The sequence below is a fragment of the Chionomys nivalis genome, chromosome 7 (assembly GCF_950005125.1).
Source record: "Chionomys nivalis chromosome 7, mChiNiv1.1, whole genome shotgun sequence".
In the NCBI taxonomy this organism is placed as follows: Eukaryota; Metazoa; Chordata; class Mammalia; order Rodentia; family Cricetidae; genus Chionomys; species Chionomys nivalis.
The window spans coordinates 41,576,661-41,591,579 of NC_080092.1; the positions used below are offsets into that span (position 1 = coordinate 41,576,661).

A 14,919-nucleotide genomic window follows, 5' to 3' on the forward strand; every position below is an offset into this window, starting at 1 on the left:
TCCAGAAAGGTTATCTTTATAGACGAAAAGATATCTATAGTCAAACTTAACCAGGTTTGATTTCCATTAAGTTAACTTCCCAATATGCACCTGGTTTCTTTCCTTGGAGCCAAGTTCCAGGGTTTTTGGGGTTGGAGATGGCATTGGTCACTTGGTAGGCCTGGCAGCTGTTTACCAGATCCTCTAGAACCTGGTTTCCATTTTCAATTTTTATTTCTGAATGCCTCAGCAAGTCCTGCGTCTGACAAATCCCCATGTCGGAGGCATAGTATATTTTGTGCAAGATTTGAAGACCCAATTGCGTGGGCAGTGTGATTTTACTGTCAGATGATCTCCACTATCCTCCAAGGCATTGTGTCATAGGGAAGGTTTTCATCCATGTCAGATCTTCCTGGGGGTATTTTGGTTCTTCCGGTAAAGCCAGGGGCCCTGGGTCCACCAAGACAGGGGCCAAAGTAGAGATTATTGCTACCTCCCTGGCTGTTTGAACAACCAAACTGTTTCTTTTTTATATTGGGCCATCCCCCTTCTGGCCAGGGCAATGTTTTATAGCCAGTTTTTGGGGGGCCCACAATGTCCTCAGGAGATCCACAATTTCATTTTTGTTTTTAATTGTCTTTCCCTCTGCTGTCAATAGGCCCCTTTCTTTGTATATGGCCCCATATATGTGGGCAATGGCAAAGGCACAGTGGCCATCTGTGTAAACATTAATCTTCTTTCCTCGTTCCAGCTCTAAAGCCTTGGTTAATGCTATTAACTTTTTGAGCCAAAGTCCCTGCTGACATTGGTTCTGCCCAGACCACCTCATTTGGTCATTATTGCTGCTTCTGCATGCCTTAGTCCATCTCACACAAAGCTGCTTCCATTCATGAACCATGTCTCCTCTGCATCTGAGAGTGGAGCATCTTTTAGGTCCAACCAGGTGTAGTGTGCTTGTGCAGGATCCCAGAGCAGTCATGTAGCACGGGGCTTCGAGGTCTGGGTCTGGCAGCAATGTAGTCGAGTTTGGAGCTATTGGGACTTGAAACATTATTTTAGCTGGGTTAAGGAGCAAAGTCTGATAATGAGTCATCTGAACATTACTCAACCATTGGTTGGACGGCTGTTTAATGCATGTGGCATGGTGGTGGTGATATTTTGTCCTAGAGTTAGTTTGTCAGCATCCTTAACTAGCATGACCACTGCCACTATGATGCGAAGGCAAGGGGGCTGGCCTGTGGCCACAGGGTCTAGTTTCTTGGATAGGTAAGCTACCAGCCCTTTCCATGGTCCTAGGGTCTGCATGAGCACACCCTTAGTTATTCCCCTATGCTCATTCACACACAGGTAGAGGGGCTTGGTCACATTTGGCAGCCCTAGCTCTGGGACTTCTAGAGGCCTATATCTGTCCTCTGTTCACATAAAATCTGTTCCCCCTTTGTAGCCTCATATAGGGGTTTGGCAAGTTCAGCAAACCCTGGAATCCAGAGGCATCAGAACCCGGAGGTACCTAGGAATTCCTTCACCTGCTTAGTGGAAGCAGGGGTGGGGCTGAGAGCTATCTCTGGCCTCCTTCAAGGACATACCCCAGATACATCACCTGTTGTTTACAGATCCGGGCCTTCTTTTCAGAGGCCCTGTATCCCAGGCTTCCAGGGGGCTGGCAGTAGGTTCTTGGTCCCTTTCAATACATTTCCAGGTTGGCAGCAGCAATCAACAAGTCATCCATGTACTGTAACAGGCTTATATCTGGGTTTTGGGCTCAGTACTCACCAAAGTCCTCATGTAGGGCCTTATCAAAGATGGTGGGGGAGTTTTTAAATCCTTATGGCAGCCTGGTCCAAGTTAATTGGCCACTAATTCCAATCTTTGAGTCTTGCCAATAGGGCTGACTACTGGAGGCTAGGGACAGACTGAAGAACGCATCCTTTAAGTCCAGGACTATGTACCATTACCGGTTGGGGGCAGTGTGCTGAGCAGTGTGTAAGGGTTTGGCACTGTGGGATGGATATCCACTACCCTCTTGTTTACCTCTCTCAGGTTCTGCATTGGCCAGTAATCATTGGAGTGAGACTTCTTCACCAGCAGCAGAGGGTGTTCTAGGCCGACTGAATGGGTCTCAGGACCCCAAGTTCCAGCCTTACATGTGGAATGATTCTCCTCCTTGCTTTGAGGGGCATGGGATATAGGCAGACTTTTACAGGATCTGCCCCAACTTGATCTCCACATAGACAGGTGGCTGGTGGGATGCTAATCCCATGCTTCCCGTCTCTGCCTATGCTAAGGGAAACTTTTGAAGCCAGTCCTGCACAGAGAGATCAGGCTCCACAGGTTTCTGGTGGAACCCGTATTTCTCAGTTAAGGTGCTGGTGACCAAAATTGGACTGGCACCCCATTCTGGTGGAGTAGCTTAGCCCTGTCACTAGAGAAATGTATTTGTGCTTTTATCTTTGTAAAGAAGTCTTGGCCCAGGAGGGGATATGGGCATTCCAGTATCACCAGGAAAGAATAGGTTACCCGTCCCATTCCCGAATCCATTGTTCTTTGGGTAGTTAATGAGTAGTGTTTAGTTCCCGTGGCTCCCTGTACCCAGGTCTTTTTATTAGATATTGGCCCCTCTGGTTTTAACAACAGAGTTTTCTGCTCCGGTATCTACCATAAAGTCAATTTTCTTCACTTCCACCTTTAGGGTTACCCTGGGTTCAGGGAGGGTAACCCTGACTCTCTTAATCACTGTCCACATCTAACTACAGAATTTTGTTCTCTTGCTACTTCTTTGGACATTCTCTTGCCCAGTGTCCTTCCTTCTTGGCAGTATGCACATTGATTTCCCCCCAGTCTCAGGTTTTTCTGATCTTTGTTTCTGCCCTCTCTATGGCCAGAAGCCGCCTGTCGTATTCCCTGGTGTGGGCCATCTATCTCTCTTGACGTGGCCAAAATCTTAGCCAACTCCCAGTGGTGGTGTTCCTGCTGTGCCTCTAACATTTGAACAAGGCTCTTTTCTTGTCTTTTTTTTTTCTTTTTGAGTTCTTTTTCCTCTGCACTTTCCCTAGTATTATAAACTCTCTCTGCCACCATCATTACATCTCTGATATTTCTCTCCTCCAGTCTATCTAGTTTTTGGAGCTTTTTCTTTATGTCTGGAGCTACCTGGTTCATAAAAGCGAAGATCAAGGATGTTTCTGTCTCTTGCACCTCCAGGTCATAGGGAGTATAGTGCCTGAAGGCCTCCTGCAAGCGTTCTAGGAAGGCTGTAGGACTGTTTCACATCATAAACCTTACTCATATTGGTTGGCTGCTTGGCAGCTGCCTTGAGACCCACCAACAAAATCTGGCAATAGACTTTGAGTCTCCCCTTACCTTCTACCTTGTTATGATTCCATTCTGGCTGGACAATGGGGAACCCTGCATCTTTGAGGGCTGAATCCTCAGTGGGCTCCCCAGTGGGTCCGGAGACAACTTTGCAGGCTTCTTGATGATCCTGTTTCTTTCTTCAGTGGTAAACAGGGCCTGCAGCAGCTGCTGACAGTCTTCCCAGGTAGGAAGGTGGATAAAGAGTACAGTTTCCAAGAGGTTAGTGAGGTCATTCGGATTCTCAGAGAAGGGGGCATTTTGTGAATGACAGTTGTACAAATCACTAGTGGTGAAAGGCCAGTAATGATACTGTTGGTTTCTGTGTAGCCCTGGCTGTCCTGGAACTCGCTTTGTAGACCAGGCTGATCTCGAACTCAAGAGATCGGCCTGCCTCTGCCTCCTGAGTGTGGGGATTAAAAGTGTGCACCATAACAACCCAGCCCATTTTTTTAATAAGTCATTTGCGCTTGCTTGTTTATTTGACTCTTTTTTTCCTTTCTTTTGTGTGTTTTTTGTTTGTTTTGTTTTGAGTTCAAGTCTGGATATCAATTCTCTGTCAGATTTATAGCTGGTTAAGATTCTTCACCCTGTGGGCTTCCTCTTCACCGTATTGATTGTTCTTTTAGTTTTGCAGAAGCTTTTTAGTCTTACGAATCCCACTTGCCAGTTGTTGGCATTAATTCTTGAATTATTCAGAAAGTTCTTTTGCTTCACCTATATCATTGGAATAGTGCCTATGTTTTCTTCTAGCTATTTCAGTGTTTCAGGAGTTAGTTTTTGTTCAAGGTGATAGACACAGATCTAATTTCATTCTTCTGCATGTTGACATCCAATTTTCCCAGAAGCATTTGTTGAAGATGTTTTCTCTTCTCCAGCTTATGTTTTTGGTGTCTTTGTCAAATATTAAGTGGCTGAAGTTATATGCGCTCATGTTTGGGTCTTCGTTTTTTTTCTTCCATTGCTCTACATGACGTTTGTGCCTGTACCATATTCTTTTGTTACTCTGGCTCTGTAATATATCTTAAAATCTGGAATGCCAGTTCCTCCAGCATTGTTCTTTTTGCTCTGAATTGTTTTGGCTATCTGTGATCTTTTGTGATTCCATATGGATTTTAGGACAGTTTTTTTCTATTTCTGTGAGAAATGAGATGGGGATTTTGATTGAGATTGTGTTGATTGGAGAATAGTTTCTGATAAGATTGTCATTTTCATAATGTCATTTCTATTGATCCATGAACATGGGATAGCTTTCCATTTTCTAATGTTTTTATCTCTTCAGAATTTTAAAGTTTTAATTGTAGAGGTTTCTCATTTCTTTGGTTAGGTTTATTCCTAGATATTTTACTTTCTTTGAGGTAATTGTGAAGGGTATGTGCTCATGACATCCTTCTCTCTGTGTTTACCGGTGTATAGAAAAGCTGTTAATTCATGCAGGGTGATTCTGTATCCTGCAACGTTGCTGAATTTTATTATCATTTCTAGAAAATTTCTGGTAGAATTTTTGGGATTTCTATAGTATATCATCTGCAAATAGGGATAGTCAGGCTTCTTTCCTTATGTGTATGCCTTTAATTTCCTTCTTTTGCCTTATTGTGCCAGCTAGTACTTCAGGCACAATATTGAAAAGAAGTAGGAATGACTTTAGTGGGATTGCTTCAAGACTTTATTTAGGATGATGTTGACGGTGGGTATGGTATAATTTTTATTGTGTTGAGATATGTTCCCTGTAGCCCTATACTCTCTACAATTATTATCATGAAAGCATGTTGGATTTTGTCAAAAGCTTTTTCTACATCTATTGAGGTGATCATGTGAATTTTGTCTTCAAACAAAAATCCATTTATGTAGTTTAATGCATCTGTTGACTTCTGTATGTTTAACCATCCCTGCATTTCAAGGATAAAACCAACTTGGTCATGGTGGATAATCTTTTATTTATTTATTTATTCATTTATTCATTCATTTATTTATTTATTTATTTATTTTTGGGTTTTTTTTGAGACAGGGTTTCTCTGTAGCTTTGGTGCCCGTCCCGGAACTAGCTCTTGTAGACCAGGCTGGCCTCGAACTCCCAGAGATCCGCCTGCCTCTGCCTCCCGAGTGCTGGGATTAAAGGCGTGTGCCACCACCGCCCTACCTGGATAATCTTTTTTATGTATGTCTGTAGTCTGTTTGAAAGAATTATTTAATGAACATTTTTTAATTCATTGGGGATAATGGCCTGCAGTTTTCGTTTTTGTTATTTTTTCCGGGTTTAGGCATTGAAATGTCAACTGGCTTTGTAGAAGGCATTTAGGAGTGTTCCTTATGTTTCTTTTATTTTTTGAATAGCTTGAGAAACATTAGCTGTACATCATTGAAAGTCAAGTAGAATTCTGCTGTGATTCTGTCTGGCTTTGGACTTCTTTTCTTTTTCTATTAAACAGGAAGGTTTTTGTTAGTATTTCATTGTCCTCATCTGTTGTGGGTCTGACTTCTTGGTTTAATTTTTGTAGTCTGTTTGAATCTAGAAATCCAGTCATTTTAGGTTTTCCAGCTTAATATGAAGTACAGGTTTTTTTTTTCTTTAAAAAACTACTCCCTTATAATATTATGGATTTCTTTGGTGTCTGATATGTTTCCCTATTCATTTCCGATTTTTGTTAACTTGGATCCTCTCTTTCCTTTTGGTTAGTTGGGCAAAAGGTCTTTCAGTTTTGTTTATCTTCTCAAAGAACCAGCTCTTAGAGCCATTGTTTCTTTTGTTTCTATTCTTTGATTTCAGGTTCTTATTATTTCTTGCTGTCACCTGTGTTTGAATTTGATTTGTTTTTGTTTATCCAACTTTTTAGTTCAACTCTTTCTGATTTTTTAATATAGGCACTTAGATTTATAAATTTTCCTCTTATAACTGCTTTCACTATGTTCCAGAGGTTTTGTTGTATTGTGTTTTCATTTTTATTTAGTTCCATGAAGTTTTTTTTATTTCTTGATTTCTTCTTTGACTTATTCATCATTCAGTAATGAGTTGTTTAATCTTTATGAATTTGTGTATTTGCTACAGATTTGTTTGCTGTTGATTTTAATTTTTATTGTATTGTGGTGAGATAGCATAAAAGAGTGGTTTCTATCTTTTTGATTCATAAAGATTTGTTTTGTGTACCAGGGTGTGGTCTGTTTATAAAAGCTCCCATGTGCTGCTGTGTGTTCGGTATTTGAGTGGAATATTCCGTGGATTTTTGTTAATTCCATATGATATATCAGTTAATTCTGATATTTTGTCTTTATTTTTTATCCAGATGGTCCATCTGTTAGAGAAATTGGGGTATTGAAATAGAGTACTCATTATTAATGAATGTTAAGCCGTGTCTCTAAGCCCAGTAATAGATTTTTAATGAAATTGGGTGCCTCAGAATTTGATACATTATAAGACAGTAATGTCGTCTTGGTTAGCTGTTCCTTTGGTTAGAATGAAGTGTCCATCTATCTCTTCTGATTAGTTTGAGTTTGAAGTCTGTGCTCTCATATATTAGTGTAATGGTGCTTGCTTCCTCTCCCATTTAATTGGCGTACTCTTAATCATATTTTACTTTAAGGTGGTGCCTTTTTTTAAGCCGAGATGTGTTTGTGTTTTCTTGGTCATGGATCGGGAGAATAACCTTCAGTTCTTTTCTCCTTAATTTCCTTGAGTTTGTTTCTTTATGTCTTCTTCAGACCCCTTGAGTTCTTTGAAGTTCCTATTATTTTGTTGATGTTGGAGTTGTATCCTGGAGTTCGTCTAGGTAATTCTCATTGGTAAACATTTCTATGGGACTTGTAGGTTTTAGAGAGAGGATATTGACCTGATCTTTCATATTGTTGGCATTTTTGTGATGAGATCTGTACATATGGACTTCTTTTGTTAGTTCTGAGTCTGTTATGGACAAACCAGGTTTGGGGCCGATGAGAGGATATACAGGTGATTTGGCCCTAGAGATTGGATATGTCTTAGATGGAATGAAGTTAAGCGGACAGAAGGGACGGGGCTGCTGTGTACGATGTGCTTCCTGGTCCCACCCTGGAGTGTGGGGCTAGACCTGACTGGGTGGAAAGATAGGATATGGTGTGGGAGCATCCTGTGGTTTGGGGGATAAGTGGAGAGGGTCCTGGCCAAAACCTCGAAATCCGTTTTTGGTACAGGCAGGGGAGGCCAGACTAGGCTGGTGCACTATATGTTGGACCCAGGCTAGATCTGGCAGGTTGCATAAAAGGTTTGTTTGGGGATATCAAGGAGATGCACCAGTCAAGACGCTGGAGGAAGACCCGGGGAGGTCTATATGCCAAGTGGGATGATTGCAAGTGGTACAAGAGGAACCCGTGGGTAGTTACAGGCAGGGCAAGTCCTGGGGAAAACCTAGAGGTTGGCTTTGTCATGGATAAAGGTGGTTAGATTAGGCAGGGGCATGGAGCTTGGGTCCTGCACAGTCAGTGGGTACCTAGACTAAACTGGGCCACTGGTTGTGTACCTGGGCTAGATCTTGTGGGTTGTAGTAAAAGCATAGATAGAGGGATTGGGAAGAGGAAGGGGGATGACACTTGCTGGGCTAGATCCTAGAGGAGAACGTGAGAATTCTCTTTGCATGCTTTTAAGAATGATTTTCTTGAGATAAAAGTCATATAAATTGAAATGTTTAAAATGCAAAACTCAGTGATTTTGATTATTTATAGAGATGGAGTTGTCAATACAGTCGCCCTGCACCCTTCACTGTCTCCCCAGCCTGGCTAGCCCCAGCTCCAGGTGTCACAGGTATTATAGTAAGCTGGTCTGTGTCCCTTAAGATCGGTCTTTGTAAGTGTTTCAGTCACCAACTTCCCTGACAGCTCTTTCTGGTGCTGTATTTCTTACTCTGGCCCTCTACTTCTCTGTCTGCCTACCAAAAGCTGTTTTCTAGAGATACCAGGATCTGTTTGTGACTATGTCCCAGAAAGTTCTAGTTGGTCTCTTGTATGTAGTACAGGGCCATGCAAAGTAGGTCTGGCAGAAGTTTCCTGAGTGACCAGTGATGCCAGTGAGGACTTGAACCAGGGTGGTCTGGGTTTTGAGGCTGTTTACACCAATTACTAAGATCCCCATTGTCCCCTTTGGGGAAGGTCACATAGATACACCTAATGTCACCTAAAGTCCTGCAGCCATAAGCCAAAAAGATGCCACACAGTCAAACTGGGTAGCCTGTTGATGAGACACTCAATATGGAGGCCATGATCCACAGGGTTCAGGGAGCCATCTCACCCAAGCTCTAATTTTCCTATGCTGTGGATGGTCTGCTCATAGTGTGCACTCATCATGTTTACAGGGAGATGGGAACATGTTCAGCTGGCTGTGCACTGCTAGTGTCCATTTAGCTCTTGGGCCTTCGCCAGTACTCCTGCATTCCATCAAAGCAAGGTTCTGTCATTCTCCAGCAGCCTGCCCCTATCCCAGCTCACATCTCTTTCTACCCACTCTCCTCAGGGGAAAAGTCATAGTTGAGGTTTTTTTGAGGGTGGGGTGGGGAGGACGTTGTTAAAGACTCTTATAAAGAAGCCAAGAAATGGGAGGATTCTTGGCTTTTTGTGGAGGCTATCTGACCCTGCAGCAAGCAGATTGCCCTCTCTTGAGTCACAGATTCCACAGCTAAATGGCGTGGCCTGATGGGGCCTCCCGGTTTGCAGAATGTTAAATAAAAAATATATTAAGAGAGCCTCCCTTCTCCATGGCTTATTCAGAGATCATCGTGTGATGCAGTAAGAAGGTTTGGATTTTCTTGTCACTGCCCCCCCAAATGGCAGAAGGTACATTGGCTCAGTTGTCCCTTTGCCAGCCTCTTCTCACCAACTGGATGTAGTTGTATTCTTATTAAGAATTACTTATTAAGTCTTATTCTTATTAAGCACCTTATACTCCTTTTGCCAGGGTCTCTGGTGGGCTATGCATTGGACAATAAAAGTATAACTATGCCTAACATTGGTTGAGGTTTTATAGGCCAGACAAAATGTTTGATGTTTTTTTCTTTATGTAGTTTTTTTTTAATTTTTTTAAAAATTTTTTAAAATATTTATTTATTTATTATGTATACAATATTCTGTCTGTGTGTATGCCTGCAGTCCAGAAGAGGGCACCAGACCCCATTACAGATGGTTGTGAGCCACCCTGTGGTTGCTGGGAATTGAACTCAGGACCTTTGGAAGAGCAGGAAGAGCTCTTAACCTCTGAGCCATCTCTCCAGCCCCTCTTTATGTAGTTTTGTTGATGTAAAATTCACCCCTTTAAATTGTAGTGTTCTCTAGCTTTAGCATATTCATAGTACTCTGCAGCAATCTTTAGTATTCTCCCAGAAGATTTTTATCATTTTCCAAAGAAACCCAGTACCGTTTCCTCTTGCTCCTGGGTGACTGTTTAGTATACCTTCTGGTCTGTGGATTTGTCTGTTCCAGATAGTTCATGTGAATGGGATTCTATAATATGTAGGCCTTTCTGTCTGACTGCTTTCAATTATGCAATTCTTGAGGTTCACATGCCTTTTGTGTTCATCAAAACCTCTGTCTGTGTCATGCAGTCATTGTGTGGGTGGACTACAGATATTCAACCGTTTATCGGTTTGTGGGCATTTTATTTGTAGCACCTTGAATAATCAGGAGCAGTGCTCTTAGGATGCCGCAGTGCAGGTTTTCATTTGTGTGCTTTTCTCACATGCTTATTGTCTAGCAATGGAATTGCTGGGGCTCACAGTAGCTGTATATTCAACCTCTTCCAAACTACCAGGCCGTTTTCCAGGTGCATCATTTTGCCTCCCTGTACTAATTTGTTTTGTTGAGACAGTCTCCCTCTGTAGTCCAGGCTGATTTGGAACTTATGGTGATTCTCCTGCCTCAGCCTTCCCAGTGCTATGATTACAGGCATAAAAACCTCACCTGGTTTCCATGCTGGTTTTCAACTATATTATCACAGAAGCTTCATGAGTTAGAGTTAGAACTGTTGATGTCGTTCCTTTCAGCAGCTCAGTGGCAAAGCCCAGAGCTTTCCCCTTACCCTTGATTGCACATAGGCACTGATGAATATTTGACCAGTTTCAAATCTACCAGGCTCTGCTTTACATCTTCAGGATGGGAGTTTGGGGCTGTATCATTTACACTGTTCCTGCTGCTCAGTCAGGCCCCATTCATTGACTAAAATGTCACCCTTTCCCATGTTGGTGTGTTTGTAAGAAACTTGAGGGGAGGGATCCTTGTGCCTTTAGGGTTCTTTTACTTTGTGTGTTTTCAGATGCCTTCTGGGTCCTGTGTTCCCCTAAGCATACTGTGTAATCCTGTAACCTTTTAAATTAGGCACCTGTTTTAGATATGTATCCTGTGTTGGGGAGTGGTAGATGACATTCTGTTTGTCAATCTTCCCTGCTCTCTTGTCTTTGGTCTCATGCTGCTGATAACCTTCCATCCTTTTTCTCTTCTAGGCTAAACCCATTTATGGTGGCTGGCTGCTCCTGGCTCCAGATGGCACTGACTTTGATAACCCAGTGCACCGGTCTCGGGTAAGGATACTTGGGAAAAACTAGAAGGAGGTTCATCTGAGAGCAAAATTGGTTAAAAAATAAAATAAAATTAGGGAGGGAAACACTGGAACCTGAGTGACAAAGTCAGCAGGGATCCAACATTTTGTAAACTCTGAAGTCTCAGAAAGTTCTGTTTGCATATATAGAGTCCTTGTTTCAGAATGTGCCATTCTTGTATGGGTGTCACCTGTTGTGGGTCATCTGGACTCTGAAAATAGTCAAATAGAAAAGACAAAAACAGCTAAGTACATCTTTGCAGCATGTTCTCCTAGCTCCCGGGTCCTTCAGAACCAAGGCAGTTTCTTCTGAACTGGGGACTTAGCACTGTGAGTCCTGATAAAGGGCTGAGACTTGGACACCCTTGCTCTCAGACACTGTCCTGTCTTCTGGATATGGTCTCTTCTGGAGCTAAAGGGTGAATAAGACACCCTTTGTTGACCAGAGGCTTGTTTATTAACCCTGAACAATCCATCAGGGATTTAGCCCCAATCAGGGCATCTTTTCCATACACCTTTTCCTGGTTGTACTTAAGACAGTTGCCCTAGCTCTTCTCATCCCTTCTCACCTAGGTAGGGCCTCATGACTTCATGCTCTGGCCTCCAGAACTAATAGCATTGTGTTTCTGGTCCTTGGGCTTCCTTCTGGAGTAAATTCTGATTTCAAAGATAACACATAGGAACCTTGGCAAACAGGTGCCGGTAGCCTGTTTTAGAACTCCAGCCTGGAAGCAGCCCTAGCAGGTCCTCTCTGCATAGCCCCATAAGTCTTGTTTTTACCCCATAATGGCCAGTGGTTCCAGCTAGAATGCAGTACACAGGGAGCCAAGTGCCTTTCCTGGTCTCTATGAATCAGAAATGCCATTTTTTGGCTGCAATGAAAAAACCATTTTTTAAAAATTTATTTTTCTTGCCTAGAGCAAAGAAAAATACATTGTAGTTAATTCTGTGGCTTTTCTTTTTCTTTTTTTTTTTTTTTTTTCAAGTTGGTTTCTCCAAGTAACAGACTTAGCTGCCCTGGAACTAACTCTTGTAGATCAGGTTGGCCTTGAACTCACAGAGATCCACCTGTCTCTACCTCCCAAGTGCTGGTATTAAAGGAGTGCGCCACCACTGCCACACTAATTCTGTGACTTTAGTGCTAGTCAAAATTTACTTGTTATTGGACTTTGTGAAATGTTGAGAATAGAACCTTGAGTCCTTCTGAAATCACCCTGAGGGATTGTGGTGGGAGCTATGCCTGTCTGTGAGCCATGATTTAGACTCACAACCTTATTGGAGGTGGGCAAGACCCTTCACACAGAAAGATGATGTGTTTATTTGTCCTTTTCATTTTAGCTTTCAATGACATTTGACCACGGTAACACCACTGGAGGCCTTTGTTGGGGCTCTTCTCTGTTTGATTTTTGTTAGCTTGTTCCACTACTGTTGAATTCCTCAGCCTTGGCTGTCTGCTTTCTTTCCCTGACAGTCACAAAACCAAACCATTTTATACCATTTCCCAGACTTTCTTGGAAGGGATGCTGTCTGTCACCATCCCTGCATCCTCACGTTATTCCAGATCACATTAGATTATTCATCCAGTCAATTGACAAACATTATATGAAAATGCTCTATTGATTGCCAGTAGGAACATAGAAAAGTGACCATATAATGGTTTCTAACTTCCAAGGAAAGTTCCAACTTTAAAAGGTTCATGGAGCATCTGGAAGCATTAGTCACTTGTGATTAGGCAGGCCTGTCTCCTAACCCCACCTAGCTAATGAATCACTATACATATACAATCTGGTTTCATTCCTCCTGCCATCTACTCCAGAAGTGAAAGCCTTAGATTCTGTGTGTCAGATATTAGGGTTCTGCCAGCTGAGACCCAGGGCCAGGAGACCTGACCCCCAGCTCTGTGTTCTGTTGCAGAAATGGCAGCGACGATTCTTCATCCTGTATGAGCATGGCCTTCTGCGCTACGCCCTGGATGAGATGGTAAGTGTCCTCAGTATTCCCTGATCCTGGCCATGCTCTCCTCAGGCTCCTCAGCTGTGGCTCTGCTGGCCACATCATATGTGAATGCAGCCCTACTCAGGCTTCTGTTTGGGAGTCTTGAATGTTTTAAAGGACTTGTAGTACTAAGTAGAAAATACTCTAAAACCCAGATCTTGTGCCTCAGGCTTGCTTTTTTTTTTTTTTTTAAAGCAGTTGTTGGTAAGAGGAAACAGTGAAGAATGAAGTAACTTTTGTTCAAGGTTGGGGAAAGTCCTGGAGATCAGCAGGGTTTGCAGAGATGGTGTTCCTACAGGCCTGAGTGGAGACAGGCAGGCTTATGTTCTGTCTTCCTAGGACTGTCCCACTAGATGTTGGTATAGATTTCTTTTTAGCTGGCACTGAGGTCTACCAGTCCTGTGATCAGAGCAAAAGACCTTCTTTCTTCTCTTTCACTACCTGGTTTTCTGCCTGCATCATGGGTGGGCAAAGTGCTTGCTGCTCTTGTTCCAAGACCAAACCCCCAATCCAGTCAAGTAGAACAGAATGCCTGCCTCTATTTCTACCCATGTCACCCCCCTTTTCTCTAAAGGAAATTTCTCTCTCCTAAATGAAGCATTGGATACCTCTTCCTCTGTCTTTTGAGTAGACAAGTGTGTGCAGGTATGCACTGTGGTGCCTGTGAAGACTGGGACCCCCAGGAAAGTCTAGTCATGCTGTTTCAAATAGATTGGTCCACTTGCTGCACCCAGAGCAGGTTTCTTCTCTTCTCTTCTCTTCTCTTCTCTTCTCTTCTCTTCTCTTCTCTTCTCTTCTCTTCTCTTCTCTTCTCTTCTCTTCTCTTCTCTTCTCTTTTCTTTTCTTGGTTTCTCTGTAGCTTTTGGAGCCTGTTTGGGAACTAGTTCTTGTAGACCAGGCTCACCTTGAACTTGCAGAGATCCGCCTGCCTCTGCCTCACAAGTGCTAAAATTAAAGGCGTGCACCACCACCGCTCGGCCCAGAGCAGGTTTCTTAACTCTGATGCTGTGAGACCCTATAGTGTGAGTTAACTGTCTCCAGGGACTTTGCAGAGGGTTAGGACACTAGGATCTGGAAAATGATCATTAGCATTCACATGTGCCGAGCAGGCCCCTTTCCACCTATGCTTTTTAATGTGGCATCTCACTCCTTTTGTTCTGAGATCATTAATGGGCATGATATTGTACCTCTAGCCCCCCCCCTCCCCCAATAACTGTCACCTCATTGATTGCTTAAGATTTTTTCCCCATTGTTCCTTTTGATGAACCTGAGAGTGAAGCACAGGGGGTTTTGCTCAAGAGCCATCTATGAGCCTGAGTAATTTGAAGTGGGCACTGACAGTGACCCAGCTAGAAACAGGAACAGGTAGACATGCATGATGTTCTTCTCCGAGTTCAGGAGGTACGGACGGCAGACTCTACTCCTCTCTTGCTGTCCTCCTGTCTTAGCTGTCAGTGGGCAGCAGCTCTGGGATAGGAGTTAAGTCTCCCATAAGCCCCAGTCTTCTGTAACTAGTGAAGAGTGTTGGAACCTCTAGATCTTGATCTTGTTGGATTCAAACCATGAGCGTCTGACAGTCAGCACAGGGATTCTTTATATAGGCCCCACTGAAACCTAGAAGAATTCATTATTCCATTGATTCAGTCACATCAGCACAAAGAGAGTGGCTACTGGGCACCAGCACCGATTGCTGCTGCCCTTAACAGTGCTTCTTAATAAGACCATTGAGCCAGGTGTGCTGACACCTTTTGGTCCATAGCATCTCCCAGAAACCTGATCTCTATTACTGCAATGAAGACCATGATTAAAAACAACTTGGGAAAGAAAGGGTTTATTTGGCTACAGATCCTGATCATAGTCCATCATTGAGGGAAGCCAAACAAAGAACTTAAGCAGGGCAGGAACCTGGAGACAGGAAAGGAAGCAGTGATCAGTGAGGAACACTGCTTACGGACTTGATCTCAGTTTGTACTTTTGTACAACACAGGACCACCTGCCCAAAGTGCCACTGCCCATAGTGGACTGGGCCCTTTCATATTAATCAAGAA

General features: G+C 43.0%; 1 protein-coding gene across 7 annotated transcripts in view; it reads left to right on the forward strand.

Annotated features, from left to right (window-relative positions):
* Positions 1–14,919, forward strand: part of Mprip (myosin phosphatase Rho interacting protein) — a 130,913-nt gene that overhangs the window by 26,884 nt on the left and 89,110 nt on the right. For all 7 annotated transcript variants that reach the window (XM_057773901.1, XM_057773900.1, XM_057773899.1 and 4 more), the window contains exons 2-3: positions 10,782–10,859; positions 12,791–12,856. In XM_057773901.1, the coding sequence (XP_057629884.1) occupies positions 10,782–10,859; positions 12,791–12,856 (144 nt within the window). The remainder of the gene's footprint in view (positions 1–10,781; positions 10,860–12,790; positions 12,857–14,919) is intronic.